At 32.9% G+C, this 25,548-nt stretch overlaps 2 protein-coding genes across 4 annotated transcripts; both read left to right on the plus strand.

The window, feature by feature from the left end:
- The first annotated feature begins 357 nt into the window (after positions 1 to 357).
- LOC100812699 (bystin) lies at positions 358 to 6,967 on the plus strand. 2 transcript variants are annotated; one of them, XM_006576991.4, is made up of 11 exons: positions 358 to 858; positions 1,625 to 1,751; positions 1,889 to 1,940; positions 2,083 to 2,410; positions 3,172 to 3,251; positions 3,719 to 3,766; positions 3,924 to 4,070; positions 5,566 to 5,638; positions 5,718 to 5,793; positions 6,324 to 6,412; positions 6,610 to 6,967. In XM_006576991.4, the coding sequence occupies exons 1-10, from the start codon at positions 541 to 543 to the stop codon at positions 6,401 to 6,403; spliced, it is 1,329 nt and encodes a 442-aa protein (XP_006577054.1). In that variant the 5' UTR covers positions 358 to 540; the 3' UTR covers positions 6,404 to 6,412; positions 6,610 to 6,967. The 2 variants fall into 2 exon arrangements, with proteins under 2 accessions (XP_006577054.1, XP_003521441.1); XM_003521393.5 differs by having other exon boundaries at positions 6,621 to 6,967.
- A 4,936-nt stretch (positions 6,968 to 11,903) lies between these two features.
- LOC100787894 (serine/threonine-protein kinase CTR1) lies at positions 11,904 to 24,807 on the plus strand. 2 transcript variants are annotated; one of them, XR_413670.4, is made up of 16 exons: positions 11,904 to 12,730; positions 14,707 to 15,008; positions 15,085 to 15,229; positions 15,400 to 15,503; positions 15,690 to 15,898; positions 16,825 to 17,160; positions 18,819 to 18,859; positions 20,163 to 20,231; positions 20,336 to 20,436; positions 20,554 to 20,638; positions 20,753 to 20,851; positions 21,321 to 21,389; positions 21,491 to 21,622; positions 22,327 to 22,421; positions 22,502 to 22,700; positions 24,461 to 24,807. XR_413670.4 is itself a non-coding variant. In XM_006576992.4 (15 exons), exons 1-15 carry the CDS (start codon positions 12,194 to 12,196, stop codon positions 22,608 to 22,610), a joined length of 2,433 nt encoding a protein of 810 aa, XP_006577055.1. In that variant the 5' UTR covers positions 11,904 to 12,193; the 3' UTR covers positions 22,611 to 22,944. The 2 variants fall into 2 exon arrangements, 1 of the variants encoding a protein (XP_006577055.1); XM_006576992.4 differs by lacking the exon at positions 24,461 to 24,807 and having other exon boundaries at positions 22,502 to 22,944.
- The last annotated feature ends 741 nt before the right edge of the window (positions 24,808 to 25,548 follow it).

Raw genomic sequence — 25,548 nt, forward strand, 5'->3', positions numbered from 1 at the left:
GATAAAAAATGTTGTAAATTAATACTAAAATGTTCCTATTGATGATTGATAGTTAATAGTTGATTAATTATATATTATACATTCCTATCTATTATATTTATATTTTTAAACAATTATAATTTTCATGGGCATTGTATTGCTATCATTATTTGAGAAAAAATCATAATAAATTTCAATAGACTTAAATTTTTAAGATAAGATTTGTTTAATTAAAATATAATTAATTTTCTTCTTAATGTAATTATATTTATAATTTTATTAAATATTTTAAGAATTAGTAATTATATATATATATATATATATATATTAAAAATGATAAATAAAACAAAACAAATTTATAAAATCTAGTAATCACAACGTAGGGTTTATTGTTATTCTCCTTGGAGGCAGTGCAGCATCTGAGAAACTAAACCCCACAAAAATCCTCGTCCCTCCCTCACCGTATACGGCAGAGCCACTGCAACAGGAAGCAGAGTTCGCCGCTACTCCGCGACCCTACCCTATCAATTTTCGTACTTCTTTTCGTAATTGCAGCGAAGAATGGCGAAGAGGAAGGAGCGGATTCAGAACCCGGAGCCATTCGATCCGTACGGCGCCGACCCCGCGAAGACGAAGAAGCGTTCGAAGCCGCCGAAGCGGCACCAGCAGGAAGAGCAGTTCATTGCTCCCAAACTCAGCTCCAAGATCATGAAGCAGGCGCTGATCCAGCAGAAGGAGGAAGAGAAGGAGGAAACGCACGAGAACAACGCCGCCGCGAATTTATTCGAAGAGGTTCCGAACTTCGAGGAAGACGGCGGTGACGACATCGACGACTTCGCCGGGTTCTCCGAAACGCAGAGCCAGTTTGCCGGATATGATGTGAGTTAACAACTCTCTCACCTTCGCAGTTCGCTCTCTCATTCTTTTAATGTGTTTTTGTTTGATTGAAGTAATGAAAACTGTAAACGTCGTCGTTTTAGTCTGGAGCTTTTTCTGAGGCCTTGTTTAATCACTGGTTCTGCGAAATTGATTCCACTTTGTCTTCGCCGCAGTTTGGTACTGAATTAGAATTTGGAAAAAGTTAGGTCCTGATTGGATGATCTTAAAAGAAAATAAAAGGGTATAATGAATTCAACTTCCCTTGTAAGCTTTTGTTGGAGAAGTTAGATGAAATAAAAAGTTTAGTAGTACATAAATTGATTTTAGCTTGTGAAACAAAAATCAATTTATTTTTTTATCTTCTTATTTTCTTTTCCTGTAAGTACTTATAATTATTGGAAATTTATCCAACTGGCCTTAGATGTTAATTCAGGACTAACCTTTTATTGTGGTTCTTCGCAGATGTGAAGTTGGTACTTTTAGAGTCTGTTTGGGAAAAAGTTGTTCCTTATTTATAGGAATAATAATTACGAAAAACTGTCAATTTTGTTTTTACTTTGCTTCTTGATTTAAAAGATTTATAGACAGAAAAAAAAGTAAGGTGACAATTTGTAAGTGTGAAACTGAAAATGAGAGCAGGACATTTTTTTTATCCTTGAATCCTTTTTTATCTATTATTATTATTATTATTACTATTATTATTATTATTATTGTTATTAGTGTGATAGTGATCTTTGTTATTCTGTGTTCATTCTTTGAAATTCAGGAGGAGATTAATGAGGAGGATGAGAGACTAATGGAAGCATTCATTTCGAAGGAGCCCGGTCAGCAGAAAACACTCGCAGACCTCATTGTCCAAAGAATAAAAGAAAAGGATGCTTCTATTGCTTCAGGCAATATTTGACTGCGTTTTATTTTCCTCTTGGTTTCGTTATTTTTAATTTTGGTGTTTTGAGTGTTTTTAGCATGTTGTTCAGCCTGGTTGGAGGTTTTATTCTCACTCTTGTGTTTGTGATATTTTTGTGTGCAGAAAATCGACCTGTTCCAAAATTGGATAAATCCATAATTGACATATACAAGGGGTATGTATAACTTCCAATTCAATTCTATTACAAATACATGAATTATATTATTAAATTCCTTTTTGTTTAGTTATTTCGCCCATTAAATGTTGTTTTCATCTCTTGCCTCAACCTTATTGCTTTGCCATTTTTCATCTGGCAGGGTTGGGACTCATCTCAGCAGATATACAATAGGCAAAATACCCAAGGCATTCAAACACATCCCCTCTATGCAACTTTGGGAGGAGGTCTTGTATATAACCGAACCTGAGAATTGGTCTCCAAATGCTCTTTATCAAGCCACTAGGATTTTTGCTTCTAATTTTGGTGCAAAAAAGGCAGAACGCTTCTACAAGCTTGTGTTGCTTCCAAGAGTGAGAGAAGATATAAGGAAGAATAAACGGCTGCATTTTGCCTTATATCAAACTCTGAAAAAGGCTTTGTACAAACCTGCTGCATTCTTTAAGGGCATACTGTTTCCGCTATGTGAGGTATTTTGCTTGTTTCTATGTTGGTTTTTGATGTTCTGAATTAATCATTGGTGGATATTTTCTTAGGTTCTATTTGTGGCATTCTATTAATTCTTATTATGGTATAGACTTTTTCCTTTTCATCTAATTACATTTCACGTGTCCTTTAGGGTGACATGCATCTAATATTGTTTATTATAATTACTGGAATATAGAGGGGAAAAATTAAGTATGAACCCTGATTTGGAAAATGGAAAATATGGAATAACATGCATGTGGAATGGTAAATGGACATGAGAAAGTGACCAGTTCTGTTTATGATGCATTGTGAATGATTTGTTTGTGTTTTCATGGGAAACTTGACAGATAGAAAGTGTTTCTTTGATTCTGAGGAATACAGAATCTTTAAATTTTAGTTTGCACATATGTAGTGTATTTGCTGATTTTCCAATTTCCATTTTTGTTTAGTTGCTTTTACAAATTACCTCAAAATTACTTACAAATCAGCGAAATTATTAGCTCTGATATTATTTGAGTAAATGACACCCACCTCCTCGGCTCCTCTCATGTTTCGTAGAGTGAAAAACAAGTTCCTTTTATTTATTTAAGAAACTACAAGAGGACTTCCTCTTTGATGATTTTCATAATTTGAATTTATTCACTGAATGAAAATGGAATCTATCTTTTTTTTCCAGTTTACACTAAATAGTCTCAACAAAACCTACTAATTCAATTGTTCGTTCAGTTTTGTTGCAATGTTTGACAATATTCTTCATGTACAGTCACGTACTTGCACTCTTAGGGAAGCAGTCATTATTGGAAGCATTATAGAAAAAGTTTCTATTCCTCCACTTCATTCAAGGTATGTTAACCTGGCAAATCACAATTGAAACATTGAAAATTGGATACATGGCAAGCATTAGGTCTTTCTATCCAAAATTCACTGAGATGTGTGCCATAGTGGTTGAGAGTTGGTTTCTCGGACCTTATTTTAACTGTAGTATTTTGGAGAAAGGATATAGGGATGAGTTTCCCTTAATAGTCTATTTGAACATATCTTCATGTTACCGTTACCTAATAAAATTCCTTAGGTGCTTGCTTGGATTTTCAGGCTTATCCCCCATGGCACTACTAATGGAAAGAAAAAGAATTTCCTTGAATTATTTTGCATAAGTTATAAGAATTAAGAAAGCAAAGTTCATTTTTTTTTCAATTCTCTTAATATTTGCTAATATAATTGCAAGTCTTTTGGTTTGCATTTTTTGTTGCTCAAAGTTCAAATGTTACTGTTAGAGGTGGATACTGATGCACTCAACCATTTGTATACAGTGTTGCGCTATTGAAGCTTTCTGGAATGGAATATTGTGGCACCACTAGGTATTAATGTTGCAGCATTTATTGTGAAAATACAGTTTATGAAAACAATTAATGAGTTCAGTTGATTACAGCAATAGAGAACAATAAATTGTTTTGGTGAAACTTCCTTTATTTCCCCCCCTCAATATTTGATAGATAACTTACTGTATAATTGCAGCTATTTCATAAAGCTTCTTCTGGAGAAAAAATATGCCTTGCCATATCGTGTGGTTGATGCAGTTGTTGCTCATTTTATGAGATTTTTCAATGAAACCAGGATAATGCCTGTTATATGGCACCAGTCACTTCTTGCTTTTGTGCAGAGGTCAGTGATTCACCATTTGTCTTGATTTTTTAATGGTCCTAGTCTTGACAGAACCAGGAAAAGGAAACTCGGATGATGAAGTTGTATGTGTTATTGGATTAGAAAAGAATGTATTATTGAATTAAATAATAAAAAAGAAATAAATGGATATGGAGAATAAGGATTTCTTAGAAGGGTCCTCTTCCCTAGAGGCAATGCCCTTCCCACAGATGCACAAAAGTCCTGTCCAAGTAACAGACTAGGATGAAACAATTTGGATCCCCTTCTCCCCTTGCCCCAGGTCATAAGCCGTTTGTCATAATAAGTTTCCAACATAGCCCATTTATTCATTACTGACATTCCTGTACCTGGTACCTTTTGGACCCCTTGCATACCCTTAAAACTTGTGGGCTCTTTATCCTTAGGTAAAGCTGATTTTTTCCCTATGTGGACCATTGGTTCAAGGTCTCTAACAATGCCATCCCCATCAGAAAAAACCTTGTTGTCAAAGACTAGGACCACTTCTAGAAGCTGGTTAATCCATTGATTGCCTTCATATATCCCTTTGTAACTTCTAGAAGCTTGTTACTCCAATGAATTAACCACTGCTAAACAGACACTCTTTTCTGAATTTATTTCACTGCCAATACTGCTTTGGGTTCAGTAAGGTCACTGAAATCCACCTCAAACCCTGCAGTCAAATCCGCTCAAGGTCTTTGGCTGCCAATGGTGTGCTTAAGCTGTTAAGTTTGATTTATATGCAACATCCTTAATCCTTTGTTACACCATAATTGGGCCATGGTACCTTTTCCAACTTTGAATTAATTCTTTTGGCCTCATTGTTGTCAGTGTGATCATAATGTTAGGAAAACCCATTCTCCCACTTCTTAGGCTCCCTCCCTCCTAACTTGTCTCCCTTTTCATCCTTTGTTGAGGAGATAGTTTGTTGCATTTGTGGTATGGGAAGTGGACAAACAAACATAATCGAAGGCATGCATGTCAAGATATTTGTGATGCTGGTATAAAAGATGATAATATCAATAGGACAGCATCATGCCTGATCATAATGATAGAGGGAGGCAGTAAGGGTATCTGGAAATTAGTTATGACTAGTGGGAGAGACTAGGCACTCTCAAATTGTATAGAGCTTATCTTTCCTTCTGCAATTTATTGCTGTAATTTGGATTCCATGATCTGTTATCCTACTGATTCAGGCCTGTACCTTCCAATATTAATATGGGATTCTGGTGAGATGTTAGGATAATTGGATCCATTTGCAAGGTATGGGACTTGAGTCCCACATGAAATATGGGATTCTGGTGTGGGGTTTATAAGGCTTTGGGCTCTCCCAAGGTTCTTATCAAAAACCTCACATTAGTGAATCCTAGTATATTTCCTATGATCATCAATGGATGTATCTAACAAAGTATTAAATGAGCATATAATGATATATAGCAATGATTAATTTTCCTGTCAGCTTTTTTAATTTTAAGCTGTTCTTGTAATGATATTTCAGGTACAAAAATGAGCTGCAGAAGGAAGATAAGGATAGATTAAGGAATCTACTGGAAAAGCAAAAGCATAAATTGGTGAGAACACTAAATATGAGTTGCTTTTCTTCTGTTTCAAATTTCTGGTTGTGATTGATATTTTTTTTCCATACTGCAGGTTACACCTGAAATTAGTAGAGAGCTAGACCATAGCTGCAACCGAGGTGAAAAGGAGGAAGATCTTATGTCAATTTATATCCTTTCCATCCTCCACCTTTCTTTACCCTACTTATCCTCATGTATTGAGATTGCAAGAAATTAAAAGTCAGATAATATAACTAATTAATAATATGAAGATTCTTTTGAATTTTTCTGAGAGCAAGCCTAGCATGCAATTTTGTAGTAAGAAACTCGGGATCCTCTGCTGATTTTTAATGATGTCATGATTTTTGTGTGTGTAAACAATTCAGCCCTGGTAACACATTCTGGACAACATTTCATTCAGCAGAAATTCTGGAAGAAATATAGTGATACTGCAGTAATTGACACAAAGGCCCAAAATACCTTGATGACAAATGATCACCTCCTTTTATTTTTTCATTTAAATTTCTATGAAACCCTAATGTAATAGTAAGAAATTGTTAATTTGTTACTGGAAGTGGCATGCATCTTTTTTTAAATACTCTTTCCTTGGCAACCCTAATCTAATTCTAACTTGGAACCAGCTGAGTTATGATTGTGATAAATATTTCTGTTCCATACTCTTTCCTTGACAACCCAATACCCAGTCCAGTATATGTGATAAACAAGACTATTGAAGAAGATAGATTTGACATTCCAGATGTACCAATGGAGGAGGATTAATTTATTGTGGTATGGTTCTGATCTGCCTCTAGATTTTTATTTATTTTTTAAATAGAAATCCTTTTCTAGGTTTGATGCATTTACTGTTACAAATTCATTTTTATGGAGTATTTGTGTTACCCTGTAAAGTTGATAGTGATTGACTGTTGTGGATGATTGTTGAATGAATCTGAATGGTTGGTAGCATAGTTAACAATGCCCAATAGTGCTACTGCAGGTTTTACATTGTGGAGTGTTTTCTGTTAGAGGCAGTAGCAGTAACAATTGGCTACACGGGGACTAAATAAAACTTCTTTGTCCCTGAACGAAAGTTGTCCATCCAATTTTTTAGGGATAATTTCATAATGTCTCCCTTTTTTGTTCGATATGTATGAAACCCTGTTGGGCATGCTAAATGCCCTGTTCTCTTTGGGCTCTCTGTTGCAAACCATCTGACACAGACTTGGGTGTATTTCTGGCCAACTCACAGGCTATAACCTTTGTCACTCTGGCACACTGTTGTATGGTCTGTATTATGTTCACGTCAAAGAGATCTTTTATATTACTGACTCTTGTTTGGCTTAACTTTCAATTATTTATGTCTTTAAATTTGGGCAATTTTTATTTTTGAGCATATATCTGCTATCCCACTATATCGGTTATGGGATTGGTCGCTCACTGCTGTCCGCGATTGATGGACTACAATCAGTAATATAACCAAAATAGATTGTACCTTAGAAAAACCTCCATTTTGGTTCATAAATGTTGGCATAATTGTTTTGGTCATTACATATGATGATTGGTCAGAGTGATGTTTTCCCATCAGCTGTGAATTTTGAACTGCTGATTTCAGCAAAGGAGAAAGGATGTTGACAAGTTAAGTGGAATCATGTGTTTCGTCTTTCGCATCCTATCGTATCTAAACTTGGAAGCAAAATAATTGTCACTAATCATTTTTGAATTTGATATACTGTAATAGGTGGTCGTCTCTTTTTATTTCAATATTTTTTGTTCTTGGGCTTTGATGTTCTATCATTTTTGTTTTGCAACTTCTTGTGGTAATGCATGACTTTTGAAGTCTTGATGTGCTAGATTTTAAATTTAAATCCTTGCGATGCACGGGTTCAATTAAATTTTATATTTTTAAATTGATATTTAGTATTTATATAAAAATATAAGTATTTTAATTAAAATAATTTTTAAAATATTTAGTAGTATATTAAATAAAATTATATTAAAATTGAGAAAGATAGATAATTATATTTTTAATATATGCGGTAAAAAATGAAGTTTATGACAATTTATCTATTACTTATAATTTTCAAGGTTACTTTAAAATTAATTCAATATCTATAAACACCTTATTTGTAATTACAATTATTTATAAAATATATTGTAAAAAGTAATTCAATTATATATATATATATATATAACTACGTATTTATAAAGTTAGTACTTTTAATTTTTATATTTCATAAAATATAATTTAAAGTAACCAGTTTTAATAAAGTTGAGAATAAATATTAATATAATATTAAATATTATTATTATAATATTTATATACTTATATCTATAACAATATTTAAGATTTAAATAAAATGAAATTTAAAAATTTGTGTTAAAAAGGTTTCAATTGTATTTTTAAATTAATAAATTTTCGCATAAGTTATAAAATAAAATACTGTTAATATGAGCTATTAATAAAATTTTATACCACGTTTTAAAAATTAAGCATAAGTAAAAGTAAAAAAATAAAATTTTAATGTTACTAATATATGTGTAGTAATTTTAATAATCTTTTAATTCAGTTAACAATAATCATCCTAAAAATAAGAGTTAACAATAATGTTACTTATTGTTTCTTATTGTATTTAATAAACATAGTGACATCTTAAAAAATATTTTATTAAATTAATTTTTTGGATTCCTGTTATATATATATATATATATATAAGGGGAGACCTAATACATTTATTTTTATAATAATGTTATTTTTTCTCAGTTTCAAAACTATATTATTATTATCATATTAAAATTCATTCAATCGTATAAAAGAAGATAGTAATAATAAATATTTTAAATACGTGCATAAATTATATAATAAAGAGAATTAATTTCTCAAAATATAAATTTTTTTATTGAAGGTGCGTAAATATAATTATTGTGTGCATAAATATTTTAAAATGTTTGAATTTTATTTTATAAAATAATTTAAATCTGTGCATAATTTATGTAGTCAATAGTCTTAGATTTGATATATGTATATTTTTATAATAAAGGAAGTTTTACTCTATATTTTAAAAAATAATAGTCATTTTAAAAATTAATCATAAGAAATTAAAACTAAACAATTAAACATAAGCAAAAGAAAAATAATCACAAGCAAAAGAAAATGAAATCTTTCACTAAATTATAAAGAAGGATGGGAACCTAATTTTCTCAGTTTCAAAACTAAATGTGTATTATAATTATTATTATTTAAAATTCATTAAACACGTGTAATGGAAGATTAATAATATATGTTAATACATTTATAAATAGAGGTTTTAAATATGAGCATAAATTTTAAAATAAAGAGTATTAAAGATAGATTAGGTTGAATAAAATCAATCACTATTATAAAGTTAAAGTTTCGACCCACGGTTACAAAATGTTTAAGTAAAATTTACATAAAGTTGAATCAAATTAACAATTATTATAAAAATAAACATTTGATCGATGACCCTCAACAGTTCAAATGTACTTTACATAGATACTATATTTTAAAATTGTGTTGTAGGGATTTTTCTTTATAAAATTATATATTTTTTAAAAATATATTTATAAATAAAATTATCATTTTTAAAATATTTAGTGTAATTTTATATTAAAAGGGATCAAATTGAACCTAAAAATAAATTGGAAGGCAAAAATAATAACGAAATCTGAATAATTACAATGTTAAATTAGACAAGACTAAAAGTTGACTAATATATTGTTAGTTTAGGCAAAAAATATCTGTTTTCCATAAATAAAGATAAATATTATATTACTATTTATGCACAAATTTATTTTAATTTTTTGAATTGATTGCGTGAAAATTTTCTTATTAATAAAAATAGAAAATAAAGATTTAATACATACGTATTTAAATTTCAATAATTTATTCTAAATAATAATTATTGATAGATTGTTGGATATTAAAAATATAATATATTACATTGGTTCATTTTATTTTTAATTTCGTTAGTTTGTAATATGCTTAATGAACAATAATGATTAAAAATGATTTTTTAGATAATTAGTTAAATTTATTAAATTTAGGAATAATTATTTTTATTCAATAATAAGTTTTATTTTAAGTAAACCATTAATATTATTAAATATCTCATTAATGATCATGTTCATATTTTTTCTATATATTGTTTGATTTATAATAGATTTTATGAATAATAACAATTTAAAAAAAGATTTTTTTAGTTATTTCCTTAAAAGTAGATAAATTTATAATAGACTACAAATATGATTTGGTCCTATTTATAAGTATTAATGGGAATTTATTATTCTTTATGGTCTGAATTTACAAAAATAAATTGGTTACATATATTTGAAAGTAATGGAAATTATTCCCAATACAACAATCAAGGCATTTATTTTATTTTTTTTATCTAAATTTGAAATTGTTAAAAATATTTTGATCAACAACTCAAAATGTTAAAGTGAAAGTAAAATTTAACGAACGATTTTTATAAAGTTAAAGTCTTATTTTTCAATTTGATGACCTAAAATGTTTAAATGAAGAAAAATTCAAATTAACAACTAATGTAAATTTCAAGTCTTGATAACAGTTTTAAGTGATTAAAGTGACAAAATCAGATAACAGTTTTAAGTGATTAAAGTGACAAAATCAAATCAACAAGTTATTTTTAAGTTGATGTTTCGATCCAATGGCTATAAAAATTTCAAATGAAATTTACATATATAATATAAATAGATAGATATCATAAGTGTATTTAAAAAAAATCATAATGCTAAACACTTCAAGCACTAATTATATTTATGACCTTATTATTAATTCAACAGATCATTTTTCTTATTAATGAACGTGACTTGTTTAGTTAGTATAATATCCACATGTATGATTTGTTCCTATTTATATGCACTAATGGGAATTTATTATTGTTTATGGTCTGAATTTACAAAAATAAATTGATTACATATATTTGAAAGTAATGAAGATTATTCTCAATACAACAATCAATGTATTTATTTTATTTGTTTTATCTAAACTTGGAATTGCCAAAAATATTTTGATATAACGACTCAAAATATTGGGGTAAAAGTAAAATTTGATTAATGATTAAAGTCTTATTTTTTGATATGATGACTTAAAATGTTTAAGTAAAGATAAAATTAAATAAACAACTATTGTAAAGTTCAAATTTTTTATCCGATGATTCTAAATGATTAAAGTGACAAAATCAAATCAACGTAGAGTTGATGTTTTGATCCGATGACTATAAAAATTTAAAGTGAAATTTATATATACAATATAGATAGATAGATAAATATCATAAGTGTATTTTTAAAAAATCATAGTACTAAATACTTCAAACACTAATTATATTTATGACCCTATCATTAATTCAAGAGATCATTTTTCTTATTAATGAATGTGACTTGTTTAGTTATTATAATACCCACATGTAAGTAAGTGATTGTCCTACAAATAAATTATACATAAAGAGTATAACAAAAAATAACAATTAATAAACAAGTTTATATTTTTATGAGTAAATGTTATTTTTTGTTTTTTTAAATGTATAAATTGGTAATAATTTATTTTATAAAAGAACGAAAAATTTGATTTAGTTAACAAATGTGTAAAAAATATAACGATTATATCTGAAGTTAAGTTTTATGAGACTATTTTGTCATCAAGTCATGAAATTTATAGAATAATTTATCCTTAAATTATACATGATATAATTTTTACACTTATTTTAATTAAGTAATTAAATTATTTTTTGATCTCTCCTAAACGATTGAATGAATTGTTTAGGAGATGTTTGGTTTGACTGTTTTTTGTTTTCATTTTCATTCGAAATAGAAAATGGTGATGAAAATGCATTTGGTTGGATTTTTGAAAACATTTTCGGTGAAAATATTTTCTCAAACGAACAAAAAACTGAAAACAATACAATCTCGTTTTTTAGTTGAAACCAGAAACCTCATTTTGAGTAAAATGAAAGCGCCGTATGAAGGAATATAATTTTAAACAAATCTAAAAATACATTTTCAGTGTTTTTATTTCTTAAAAGTAAAAAATAAGAAGTAAAAACAAACATATTTTTAAAATTCTAATATTTTAAAAATAAAAACAATTTTTAAAAAATAAAACAAAAAATAAAAATATCAACCAAACATATTAATTAATGTTCATGTATTGATGTATATATATTTTTTATTCAAATTCAGACTGGAGCATGTATGAAAGAAGCAGTGTGCACTGTCCACTAGTTTTTATTTAATGATTTATTTTTAAAGTCAAACATTGGTACTTTTGAGAAAGAGGAGAGAATTAAAATGGTACTAGGCCGGCGGGGAAATGCCGCGGGACCTGCTGTGCTGATAATCCAACGTGTGATTGCGCCACGCTTCGAAAAAAGTTACCAAACGGCTCAAAAATAAAACGGAACCATCACAAGTCACAACTGCGCCACCTCGCCCTCCCCGACAACAATCAAATTCTAGAGACCCAGTCAGAAAGTGAGTAACCGTTTCTGCAATGGCGGGTTTTAGGGTTTTGTGAGCACTGAGCACAGAGCCTCCATGGAAATGCCTGCCAGAAGATCCATCAACTACTCCCTCCTCAGCCAAACTCCCGACGACAAATTAACGCCGCCGTTGTTCGGTTCCTCCTCCGGCGACGCTAAAATCAACAACAGCAAGTTCGAGAGAGTCTCCGATTGGGACTCCGGCGTCGATCACCGCCAGGGGAATCGGATCGGGAATTTGCACTCCTCGTTTGGGATGCAGCGGCAGTCCAGCGAGAGCAGTTTCGGCGAGAGCTCGCTCTCCGGCGAGTTTTACGCGCCTATTCTGTCGACCGTCGCGGCGAATGAGATCGACGGATTCAGAGGCAGGTTTCCGGGAAATTCGGCAATGAGGAGCGGAGGTTCCTCTGGCAAGAGCTGGGCGCAGCAGACGGAGGAGAGTTATCAGTTACAGCTGGCATTGGCTCTTCGGCTTTCATCGGAGGCCACGTGTGCTGATGATCCCAATTTTCTGGATCCCGTGCCCGATGAATCCGCGTTGAGGCCTTCGTCTTCGTCGTTTTCCGCAGAGGCAGTGTCGCATAGGTTTTGGGTATGTTATTGTTAGTTACTTAGTTATGCCTTTAAAGCCTTTTGTTCATTGTTATTGCTATTCCAATTGTGGTTGGTTGGTTGCCAAGTTTCGGTGATAGTTAAGAACTTGTGAGCTTGAGACTGTGCGTTTTAGGTTATTAATCAACTCGGTCAGTAACCAATGGAAAAACAACAACGACTTGTGAATGGACGTTGTCATAATAATAATATGGTTCTGGACTTTGGTTCTCGTGACTGCAGCTTGAGAATATTTATTACTTTAAAACTCTGTTTGGATAATCTTCTTCAAATAAGCAATTATAGGGGAGTAGAAAACGAGAAGGTAAAATAAATTGAGAGATTAAGGGTGTGTTTGGTTTGCATTTTCACTTCATTTCTTGTTTTCATTTTTCGAAAATTGTTTTCATTTTCAAAAGATTAGAATTCTGAAAACATGTTTGGTTTGACTTCTTGTTTTTTGCTTTCAAGAAATAAAAACACTGAAAATGCGTTTTCAAAAGGAAATATATTTTTAGATTTGTTTAAAATTACATTCCTTGCTACGGCATTTTCATTTTACCCAAAATGAGGTTTCTGGTTTCAACTGAAAAGCGAGATTTTATTGTTTTCAGTTTTTGGTTCGTTTGAGAAAATATTTTCATCGAAAATGTTTTCAAAAATCCAACCAAATGCATTTTCATCACCATTTTCTATTTCCAATGAAAATGAAAACAGAAAACAGTCAAACCGAACACCCCCTAACTTATTCACTTTAGCTTTTGGAGAAGTCAGATGAGAGAGTTTTTATAGGTCTATATAGGTTTGTCTGGATTTTCTAGGTTGTATCGATACAGGTATGCAATATTTTTGACGATGGTAAATTTTGTGGAGAATTTGAAGTTCATGAACGAGTGATTCTGGGTATTTGACTTGACTGGATGGGAATGGAACTGCTTTAGTAAAAATTCCTATTTGAAGTTGTGTTCATTAGTTGCTAAGGGTGGAGTTGGATCTTGAATTACAATGTGCAAGTCTGCTAGGATAAACAAGGATGCCAGATTTTTTCCTTTTGGTATGCTTGGAAAAAAATATCAACTACTCCCACTTGTTGTGGCACTGACAGTTGAAATGCCTCCTGGAATTCTGGCATTTCACTCTTAGTCTGTTCCAAGTTTGTCGTGAATCATGATTCTGGGTCTGGCACTGTGTACTGATTGTCCCATTATTATGTTCCACATGTGATGCTTCTTGAAACTAGTATTACTTAAGGAGTTGAGCCAATCTTGAAAATATGTGATGAATATTTTTGCAATATTGAGGATGACGTAATATGCTTGTTACCAACTAGTACTAGTCTCATTTTTTCATTGACAACAGAAAACTAACTTCTTGAATTGTGGCTTTTCACTGTAAATTTGTACTACTTTTGTGTGATTCTACCCAGATGAGCAGATTATCCTGTTACTATGTTCCTTAAATGGTGTTTCTCAAAGCTTGCATTGCTTGTTCTGAATACTTACTATGTTCCTGTTGCTACTTATTAATTGGAAAATGTACTGTTTTAAGGAGTCGGGTAAATCTTGAAAATGTATTTTCTATATTTTGGTGTTATTGTGGGTGATGTATAATTGTATACTTATTTACTGGAAAATGTATTATTTTAAGGATTTGGATAACTTGTGAAAATGTGTGTTAAATATTTTGGCAATATTGTGGGTGACTGAATGTGCTTTGTCCAGTAAGAGGAAATTGCTGTCAGAGGGTATAATTTTTGGGGGGAAGAAGTTAAAATATGGTTGTTAAGTTGATGTGTGAGTTAAAGTTGAAGAGGTGAAAAAACCCTTCCTCTCTTAATTATGTCCCCCCCCAAAAGAATTGCTCTAATTTTATGTAAAATTCAGGGAGTAAACTGGAATTATCTCCATCTTGATATACTTGTGTCACTCATTGGTAGGCATGCAATTAATATGTTGTTTTGTTAATAACATGCACCAGGTGAATGGATGCCTATTATACTTCGACAAAATTCCTGATGGCTTTTATCTAATTCATGGGATGGATCCATATGTATGGACTGTGTGCACCAATCTGCAGGAAAATGACCGAATTCCTCCACTTGAGACACTAAAATCTATAAATCCTTCTTCTGACTCTTCACTTGAAGTAGTTTTTGTGGATAGACGTAGCGATCCTAGCTTAAGAGAACTGCAAAACAGAGTACAAGACATTTCTTGTTGCTGCATAGAAACAACTGATGTTGTAGACCAGCTTGCGAAGCTGGTTTGCAATTGTATGGGGTGAGTCTCCTTGGCATTATTGGCTTTGAACTATTTAGCTTGCACCAGTCTAACTATGTTTTATTGTTGTAACAAGGGGTTCAGCTTCTGTATGGGAAGATGATCTTTTTCCTATATGGAGGGAGCGCATTAATGATCTAAGAGATTGCTTAGGATCTGTTGTTGTACCAATTGGCAGTCTATCTACTGGACTTTGCAGGCATCGTGCTGTATTATTCAAAGTAATACTTGAATTCTATGTGATGGTCAAGGCTGTGATTATGCATTTTGACTATATTATTATTATCTTTTTAATGGGAGTGGTGGTGGTGGAGGAATTTCAGTGGTTTAATACAAGATAAGGTCTTTGTGTTGTTTTTGTGATGACATGCTTTATTCATGATATATTCAGGTACTAGCTGACACCATTGATTTGCCTTGTCGAATTGCTAAGGGCTGTAAATATTGTTCAAGAGATGATGCCTCCTCATGTCTTGTTCGATTTGGACTTGACAGGTATTTGTTTTGTTGCTTAGCACATCTGCTATTCTGTTTACAAGTAGGACTGCAATTTAAAGAGTTGTTTTCCCATGGGCTGTGAACTGTGACCATGAAATGATGAAGTGTAAAATTATGAATATGTTGTAGTCTTGCAGTTAACATTCTGTAAACTGACATCTGTCTGAAACCATATAATTACAGGGAATACATGGTTGATCTTATTGGGAAGCCGGGTTGCTTATGCAAGCCTGATTCCTTGATCAATGGTCCATCCTCCATTTCATTTTCTTCACCCTTGCGCTTTCCAAGACATAAACCAGCTGAGCCTACCATTGATTTCAGGTCACTGGCCAAACAATATTTCTCAGATTGTATGTCTGCTGAGCTTGTCTTTGATAGTAGTTCTGCAGGTGATATTCATGTTTCCTATTCAATGTTTGATACTCTGAATCTGATCTGGTGATATTATTGTTATCATGTGTCTTGGTCTAAATGCTTATTGTTGCACTGTTTAAAATTTAAATCAACTTGTCCTTTTTATTTATATATTTCTATTTTAATGAATGGAATCATTTCTATGCTAACTCTCTGTATTCAACTTGTCAAACCTCCTAATTAAGTATGGACTTAAATAATGTGCTACAGTTTTCTTGAATTGTGTCCCTTTGCTGTTTTTATCAGTTTTTTTTTTCTAAATTTTGTTTACTAAGTGATTAGATAGCACCCATTGCTATTTTTGTTGACTGTAATTATGTTACAAATTCCTCTTCTTTTCAATCTTAGATGTCCCAAGCATTTGATTGCCTAAGTAAAACATAAAAAGGAGTTTGGTTCTGCCGATGTTGAAATTGAATGATGTTCCAAGTTCATTATTGTGGATACTTAACTTGATTTCTCAATCGTGGAATTGGAAGAACAATTCAAGTGACTTGGTCAAGCGTATTGAATGCCATTACCAATTCCTGTTTAGTTTTATGAAGAGAGGGGCTAAACATGTCAATTATTCTCTTTGCAGTTCACACAATGAATTTGAATAATGACATATTGAAGTATTTTTCTTTAAATACATACAACATTTGATCAATTTGATGTTAAAACAATTAGTGAAATGTGAGCTAGTCAATGTCTAGAATAATTCCAAAAAGCATGAACCTTGTATGAGTTAATGTAGGAAGTTTTATATTAGTTGTAGTTTAACATTCTATTCTGTTTTGTCCACATGCCAAAAGTTACCTGTGTATGTCTTAATAACTTTTATAACTGGATGCAAGTATAGGATACTCTGAATTTTTTATATTACAGTGTTATTGAAAAGATTTTGGATTCTCCATTCTAGAACAGTATGAAAGGCAGTACATGGGCAGGAACCCTGGGCCAATTCCAAATGATAACAACAAAAGTTCTCTCGTTCCTCTGCATTCACAACCTTATTGTTCAAGTGCACATGATCGAGGCTCTGAAACATTTAAATCAGGTAACCCTGCTCAGAATGCTGTAGAGCCGACAATGACAAGCCGGGATTCATTGCCTTTAAAGCATAACCGTCCTGGTCATAGAGATACAAAGACCCGACTACTGATTCCTAGCAAACCAACTAGAGAGTTTTCCCTTGATATGGAGGATTTGGACATACCGTGGACTGATCTTGATTTAAAAGGGAGAATAGGATCAGGTATTTATGCTTTTCTATAAATTGCATATTATTTAAAGTCTTTCCCTTTTTTTTAGTTGATTTGGGTGGGGTGAGGTAGGCATTTAGAAGAGAAACATTGAAAGAGAGAGAGAGAGAGAGAGAGAGAGAGAGAGAGAGAGAGAGCATAGTCAAGGTATAAAAAGGAAGATAAGGTAGTGGTAGTGTCAATGAAAATAGAAAAGAAGAAGAAAATAACACAGTGAGCTTATCCATGCAATAAAGCTCTCCAATCCCTCTGCATATCTGACTGGGAAAACATCTGTTAAAAGAAGTCATGGTTCAGAGTATTAAAGAAAAGTCATTTGACTTGTTTCAAGTATCTGATTGCATAACAGCAGTAGGATACTAATGATGGGCTTTTGACTTGGTAGCGTCCTTGCTTTAGCAGTGAAATAAGAAAAGAAGAAAATAAGAAAAAGTAAACTAATTAATACAATAAAACACTCCAATCCCTCTTCTTATCTGAGGGAGGTTCTGTAACAATGTCATGGTTCACAGAACCAAAGAAAAGTCATTTTGACTATTCTATCACATAATAACAGTAGGATAACCATGGGCCTCTAACACGTGTAAGAGAAGAAAAAAGGAAAATGGAGTAGAGGGTGTTGGGCAAAGGAAAATTATACTTTTTAATGAGAGAAGTAGGCATGCTGCTATGAGTAAGGAGGAAACATTGGTGGGAGAGTGTAATAAAATGTACACACAAGGATTTGGAGAGGAGAAGGAAGGATTTTGGATCCCCTCCTGTTCGTAAATGACAGGATATGGTCCTGTTTGATAGAGAATGACACAAGAAGAAAAATATAATTAGTGGGTTATAATCAATCATGGTGGACCTTGTCTTGTATCTTTCTCCAACAGGATCTTATCCTCTTTCTGACCCCCTTTTGGTGCATTTACTGGAGAGACAGAGGCTGCCACTTTCTCCTGCGATAATGGAAACTGTAAAAACTAGAGCACACTGCGATTCGTATGGCGGCCTATCCAATTTCCTTTGGTCAGCTTCCCCTTGACTGCTTAAGGGGATTTAAAAACCGATTTAACACAGAGTCACAGAAATCAACTCCATCTCCATGAATTCTCCTCAAGTACAAGAGATGTTCCAAATCCATTGTGCAATGATGGGAGACAAAAAAGGAAACATGAATTAGGGGGTAGGGGGTAGAGAAGACTGGAGAGGTATAAAAGAATTGTGGGAGTGAATCGGTGGCATAGGCCTGGGAAGGTAGAGTCCCTGTATCAGTTTTTTTATCCCTTATTGTTGCATTTTCTGCATCTGTCCAGTATCTGTGTTGCTATTTATTGAGCAGTATTTTTTTCCCCTGTAACAGATGTCTCCTCCTTGAGTCTTTCCCATTTCATTAATACCAGTTACTAACTTACTATCAAATAACAATATGCCAAAGAAAATGTGAGGCATTGTTTCCCTATAAAATACACTATAGAAGAGGAAAAATATCACATCACCACAAGAATTTCCCATGGTCCTACAAAATGCTCTGAAGTAAACCAATAAAAACTTAGCCTATGTTAAGCACACCGTATTTAATGAGTTACTAGCATTACATGTTTCCTTTGGCATGATATGCAATTGGTATCAATAGTCATTAATTAAATTTGGTCTGATATGTTTTCAGGTTCTTTTGGAACTGTACATCATGCAGAGTGGAATGGCTCGGTAAGCCCCTCTTCTTTTTCTTTCATTGGTGCTGTATAAAATAAGATTAACTCATGGTTGTTTGTTTTTCCATGGGTTGTCTATATTGATTGTGTTTTCAGCATCTGTCATTTGCAAATTCAACTGAATCATGTGTAATTAGTATATTGATATGTGAATGAACTTTCCATCTCTATATCTGTACAATAGTCACAAATTTTAAAAGTGGTTTCTATTCAATATTTGTGAAAGATTGTGCTGGAAAAGCCACCTTAATTGCAGAATCCCTAGCCTGCCTTAGTCCCACATCGGGCGTGGTGGTTTAGTCCCACATCAACTAGAAATGGCCAAAATAGAGTATATAAATAGGGGGCAATCCTCACTTTACAAGCCAGTTTTGTAAGGTTGATTTAGGTCCAAAACCCACACTCTAGGATATTGTTTCAAAAGCATTCGGTGCTTATAGATTATATATACATAAAGGTATGATAAAATCATTGAGGGCAGTTTTTGAAAATACTTGCTGGGTCTAATGATTGATCTTGTTATAAGCTACAATTGTACTCTTAAAATAGGACTTATCATTCAAAGGTTGTGTGCTCTATCAGCAGAAATCAGTCCATAACCTGTTGTTATTTGTACTTCGTAGCCGATTGGCATCCCATTTGCCAATCTTCTTTTGAATAACTCATTGCCACACTACAACCCTACCTTGTTACAGAGATTTTCAAATTGAGTTGCACATAACCTTAGGGCACAGCTTATTAAAAATAAATAAATTCATTGTCCACGAGAATAAATGTTTTTATTGGGAAAAACCCAAGTCCTACATTGGCTAGAGATAAGGCCAAGATAGAGTACATAAGTGGGAGGCAACCCTTACCCTATGATCTAGCTTTTGGGGTTGAGTTAGGCCTAAACCCACATTCTAAGAGTTTTCCATTGAGCTATATTTCCCCTCTTTTGCTACGTTGCAATAATGAAATGCTTGTGGCATCTAAACATTGTTTTATTTATGGTGCAGTCAATTTATCAACCCTAAGGCCTCATTTATTAGTAAATAAATGAAGCCTTATTGTTGCAAGGTGGCATATTTTATTAATGCTCTTTTTTGCTTTCAACTGGAAGACTTCTGTCCTTGTACTTTTGAATCTCTATGTTTCTATTTTTCCCCCTACTATTAGTGTTATGATTTAGAATGCAATTTTTCTTTTTAATTTTTGGGAGGTGTATACAAGTGTGAAGTGTGTATTTATTTTTGATGCCGAAGTAGTGCTTAATATTTGAGTTGTATTTACATCTTTCAAAATGTTAAGCACTGCAGGAGGTTGCTGTTAAAATTCTGATGGAACAAGACTTCAAAGGTGAACGCTTCAAGGAATTCCTGAGGGAGGTATACTCTGAAGTTCTTATCTTGTTTTGTGCAGCAAAAACACCAATTGCACTTTAAGTTTTGCTTGCTATTGATTTGAGCTGTATTTTTACCTCTTTCACTAGGTTGCAATAATGAAAGGCTTACGGCATCCAAACATTGTTTTACTTATGGGTGCAGTCACTAAGCCTCCTAATCTATCAATTGTCACAGAATATTTGTCAAGGTTTTACAATATCTCATCTACCGGTTCCTTTACCTTTCCTCCTATAAGAGGGATCTCTTTTCATGGCTATAAAATATCTTACACTTGAGACCTAAAGGATTTGATTGAACTGTGCAGGGGTAGCTTGTATAGGCTGTTGCATAAACCTGGTGCCACAGAGATGTTGGATGAGAGACGTAGGCTTAGTATGGCTTATGATGTGGTAAACTTTAAGAAAATAAACATCAATTGTTTTCAGTTCTATTTATTTTTTGAATTAATATGATGTCATAACCTTTGTACCCATTGGTTAAGTATTTGTCATTTTCATGTGCAGGCTAAGGGGATGAATTATCTTCATAAACGCAATCCTCCCATTGTTCATAGAGATCTGAAATCTCCAAACCTTCTTGTTGACAAGAAATATACAGTGAAGGTAAGAATGGAATTTTCTCATGTCTGAAAAATTGTTGAGTTTCATTTAATCCGTAAGTCACCTTTCGTAGTATTGTTCCACTTCTCTGGCACTCACAAATTTCCTTCTACAATCACAAGTCATGTTTGTGTATGCTAGCTTGAAAGCACTAAGATAGTCCATCTTGAGTGACACTGTTTAGCCATCATCTCTTTTTAATTTTTTGTGAACTGGTGAAAGATAGAAATGTTACAGCAAAACTTGGTCTATGCATTGTTGATAGAAGTTTCAACATTCTGCTATAGCTGGGCTTCATTTGATTCAAATTTGACATATTGAGAAAAATCAATTTAATTCTTAAACTATATGTGCGGTGTCTTAGCAAGTTTTGTTTTCTGTGAGGGTGAGTTGGTGTTGGTCTGTTTGCTTGGGCATTATTGGAGTAATTTGAATTTTGACAGATCCTTATTTACTTGTACCTTCCCTTTAGGTTGGTGATTTTGGGCTTTCCCGACTAAAGGCAAATACATTTCTCTCATCCAAGTCTGCTGCCGGGACTGTAAGTATACTTTCAAAACGTGTATCTTCCTTTTGAATCGTTTGATTCAGATGTCATTTTTATTATTGCAAATTAAGTTGAACTCCTTTTTCTCTACTTAGCCTGAGTGGATGGCTCCAGAAGTTCTTCGTGATGAGCCATCCAATGAGAAGTCAGATGTTTACAGCTTTGGTGTCATCTTGTGGGAGCTCGCAACATTGCAACAGCCTTGGAGTAATTTGAATCCGCCACAGGTTTGTATAACTTTGATATATTTCAGTGTGCTTATGCTTATATTTTCCATTACGACTATATTGTTCTGATTTTTATGAAAGTCTTAGGCATGAGCAGGAACCACAAACAGGGGCTAAGAGAACCCTGCAGGTTTACTATAGAAGGAAGTTTAAAAAAGGAAATAATAAGTCAGATTAGTTATTTAGAGTACAGCCAATAGACAGTTTAGCAGTTGGTTAGGAAATACCCTTTAAATAATAGTTCTAAAGAGTAACAGTGGCATGTTTTGTAATAAGTGAGCTTTGACTGGGCATATTCCAGTGTGGAAAGGAGAAGTCTCCTTTTGTATTGTTCTGTACGATTCTTTACCATTTCATAGCAATAAAGTGTCTTTTTACCCCTTTTCCTCTCTAACGAGTTCTGTGTTAGAACTGTTTCCTTTCTCTGAGAAGAGATCCCTAACAGAAAGATTCTTTAAGATCTGATGACTGTAATAATATAACATCAAATAGAATGCTAATGGTATTGGTTATAGAAATCTGAAATGATTGCAAGAGATGTATATTGGTTGAAGCATGTGTTGTACTGGCCAATGATAACAAGATGAGTTTGGAGTGTTATTCTGTTTCATGGTGGCATGTTATCGAAATATAATTTTACTGTGACTGAAATTTTCATCAATATTTGTATTGCATAGTCTTCACAAGTCTGTAATGTTTTGTAGGTTGTGGCGGCTGTTGGCTTTAAGGGAAAAAGACTTGAGATACCACGTGATTTAAATCCTCAATTAGCCTCAATAATTGAGGCTTGTTGGGCCAAGTGAGTGTAGATATTTCTTTCATTTGTAGTCTGCTTGAATATTCTGCATGAATTTTATTGATATCCATGGTTTACTGCAGCGAACCCTGGAAACGCCCTTCTTTTTCAAGTATTATGGATTCTTTGAAAGTATTGCTCAAATCCCCTATGCTTCAACCTGGTCGTCCAAGCATGTCATTACTTACCTGAATGGTTGGAATCATAGTTGTTATTCATGCACATACTACAGGGTTTTTAGTTTTGATGTCCAACAGGAATACACTGTTTCAGTAGTCCCAGGTGCATACCAAATTCCGTAATGACTTTGCAATTGCATAGCATTAAATCTTGTTTGGATGTAGTATTTTTCTGTAAAAAAAATTGTGTTTTGTGATGAAGGGAATGACTATCAATTTTCAAATGGGGAGTGGGGACATTATCTTCCAGATATTGTGTCATGAATCAACTAGAAAGCTAAAACTGTTAGGTAGAGATATATGAATTATTTTATACTTTTATAACATCTCTAACCCACTTCACACGAGCCAGTTGGACTTGAAGTGTGAACAAGGCATAGACCATTTACCTTGTGTTTGAGTTTGACCTTTTTTTTTAGAATAATAGTGGTGAGAAGGATTTAAATTTATATCACATGATCATAGAAGTTGAATACGATGTCATGAACTAATTAGCTCAAAGTAAATGATCTTAGATGGGGTTGTTAGCTTTTAGTAGGGAGGCAATATGTTAACAGAAATGAAGGGAGGGTGTTGGATCATGTATTGGGATCCTGTTCTTTGTTGTTGGGTTGCAGTGGGGTTATGCTATATTTACTTAGTTGCTGTAAATATGGTATAACCTGTACTGCTTGACAGATTTTACATTGCCCATCATGTATGTTGGTATCTCTGGTATCGATTATCATTAATATATATAGATAATATTTTTGCTGATTTAAAAAAAAAAATTGGCTCAAAAGCTTAAGCTTTTAAGGTAAAGAGACAGGAATGATTTTATACTTTTATAACATCTCTAACAATTATTATTAGAATGTGAATTACTGACTCCATAGGGGTTTTGCAAAAAAAAAAAAAAACACGAGCTTATAAATTCACCAAAATGATTCCTTGTGGTCACCCAAACGAGCATGTCTACCCTTCCATTAGTGTTTCTTCTACCTCACCAATGGAAAGCACGGCAAAATGGCCTTACATGTCCATTCCTTGTCTTGTTCAAATATGTTCCCAGTCAAATGTGGACAGCTTAGAGCATGCTTCTGGAATGAATCATTTTGAGGGCCTTCACATGTTTGGGTTGCTGTGTTAATGCCTTAGTAAAGAAAGCCAAATATCCCCAATAAGGATAGACCAACTTATGGGTCTGTGAGAGGAAGGACAAAAGAGCTGTTTAAGTGAGAGGCTCATATAGTGTTGTAGTTAGGGGAAAGCATGACACTGATGCCTCTTTCAACAATTCAATCCAAAATCAAACCTCGTAACTTCTTCAAATAATTACACGGAATGTAGTTTTTGATCTCACCAAGCTTTCATCCAGTTCAAGAAAGATTTCTGAGAATTTGCTAGGATTTATGGTTTTTGATAAACATTTTCATTCAAAATCATCACTCCATTAGTGCCAAACAGCTGGTGCTTTGCTTTAGTAAGGTGAATGGAGCACATGTTTGGTTGATTATGAGGAGGATTTTAATGAGTTTAAAAGCACTTGTTTTTCTTTTCTTTACTTTTATTTTGCATAACCCCTATGACTGGAGGGGTAATGTACTAATTTACATTCTTTGCCTTTATTATTGTCATTCTGTTCAAAGTAAGTTTAATATACTGAAGCGTAGTTGCAACTCAATCAAAATTAATTGGGACTTTGGGAGGCTTATGTTGAGTTATGTACTTTATTTATTTTTGGGTGTTGGAGAGGGGTTTGGTTTAAGGGGGTTGGTGTTGTTAACGTTTTTTGTTTGATGCCTTGATGGTTGTTGCTTGTAAAAGTTAGCGCATATCGTAGCCCAATGATCGAACTAATACTCGTTTGTTTTTCGGCTGCAGAGGCACAGTTGTACATTTCTGTTCTAATTCGGATTAAGAATACCTATTTTCAACGCAAAGCCAGGATACTCCATCTTTATTCCAACAAAATATGGTTTAGTTAGGTGATACTATATTTTGTGAAGAAATGTATAATTTTTTTCATCCATAATTTTGTATGAAAAATATTCTCATTGTAATTATAATCAGTTAATGATAAGCAGCTTTAACTGTCTTGGCTGCTTGATTTTTTTTTGGCGTGTTTTTCATTCCCCCTTAATCCAGACTCCAGAGTGTAGTGTTGCTTTTCCAGTTAAGCAACACAGTTCGATACAAGGGTTGGATCAGTTGGTCGACTGTCATCAACATTGAGATACCATTTTAAATACAAGCAACTAAAGCATGGCAAAATAAGTGGCAATGTTATAAAAATCGAACAGGCGATTGACTCGATAGAGGTACCAAGAGTCAATGGTTAAATTGCATGAATCGGTAAAAAAATAAAATTGGAATGATTAAATATGGAATCTATACTTTCTGTTTTGTTTTTTTGCTGGGTTGGAAATATATACTTTGTTTTGCCTTGCTGAGTTGGAAATATGAATGAATTTAAACGAAGTGGTTTAACAAAAGTTTGCAAATGCGGTCAGTTAGATTGGGCTGTTCCTGTGTGTTTAATGACACTCGATAGAAGTATTTTGAGACAACTGAGATATTGATAGAATTTTTTGTGGGAATAGTAGGTGAAATGTGCATTCAAAAGAGAGAAAAGAGAACATTAAGAATGTTTAATGTATGAAGTTAAATATTTACTCTCTAAATTTTGTATTCTAATTTATAATATAAGATTGATTATTGTTATAAAATTAAATTAAACTTAAAATAGTTAACGAAAAGCTGAATAGCTTGTGGTGTCTATTTAATAAGTCTTTTTCACATTCGTGATTTGGCTTCTTTTCGCAGACGCTTCATTTCTTTATAGCGTATTAATGACTCTTTAATTAGAGACAGATCCGCAGATCCACATCAGGTGTTCAAGAAAAATTACGTTGTCTGGCTATAACAATTACAATCTACTGCATCTGGCTGTCTAGGAACAAGTTGATCTT

The sequence above is a fragment of the Glycine max genome, chromosome 3 (genome assembly GCF_000004515.6).
Source record: "Glycine max cultivar Williams 82 chromosome 3, Glycine_max_v4.0, whole genome shotgun sequence".
Classification (NCBI taxonomy): Eukaryota; Viridiplantae; Streptophyta; class Magnoliopsida; order Fabales; family Fabaceae; genus Glycine; species Glycine max.

Bases quoted from the DNA above. Each gene is read 5' to 3' on its own strand.
- LOC100812699 (XM_006576991.4), top strand. From the start codon at position 541: ATGGCGAAGAGGAAGGAGCGGATTCAGAACCCGGAGCCATTCGATCCG. The intron at 3,767-3,923 runs GTATTAATGTTG...GTATAATTGCAG, and splicing joins GAATATTGTGGCACCACTAG to CTATTTCATAAAGCTTCTTC. The intron at 4,071-5,565 runs GTCAGTGATTCA...ATGATATTTCAG, and splicing joins CTTCTTGCTTTTGTGCAGAG to GTACAAAAATGAGCTGCAGA.
- LOC100787894 (XM_006576992.4), top strand. From the start codon at position 12,194: ATGGAAATGCCTGCCAGAAGATCCATCAACTACTCCCTCCTCAGCCAA. The intron at 15,899-16,824 runs GTGATATTCATG...TCTCCATTCTAG, and splicing joins CTTTGATAGTAGTTCTGCAG to AACAGTATGAAAGGCAGTAC. The intron at 20,232-20,335 runs GTATACTCTGAA...CTCTTTCACTAG, and splicing joins TCAAGGAATTCCTGAGGGAG to GTTGCAATAATGAAAGGCTT.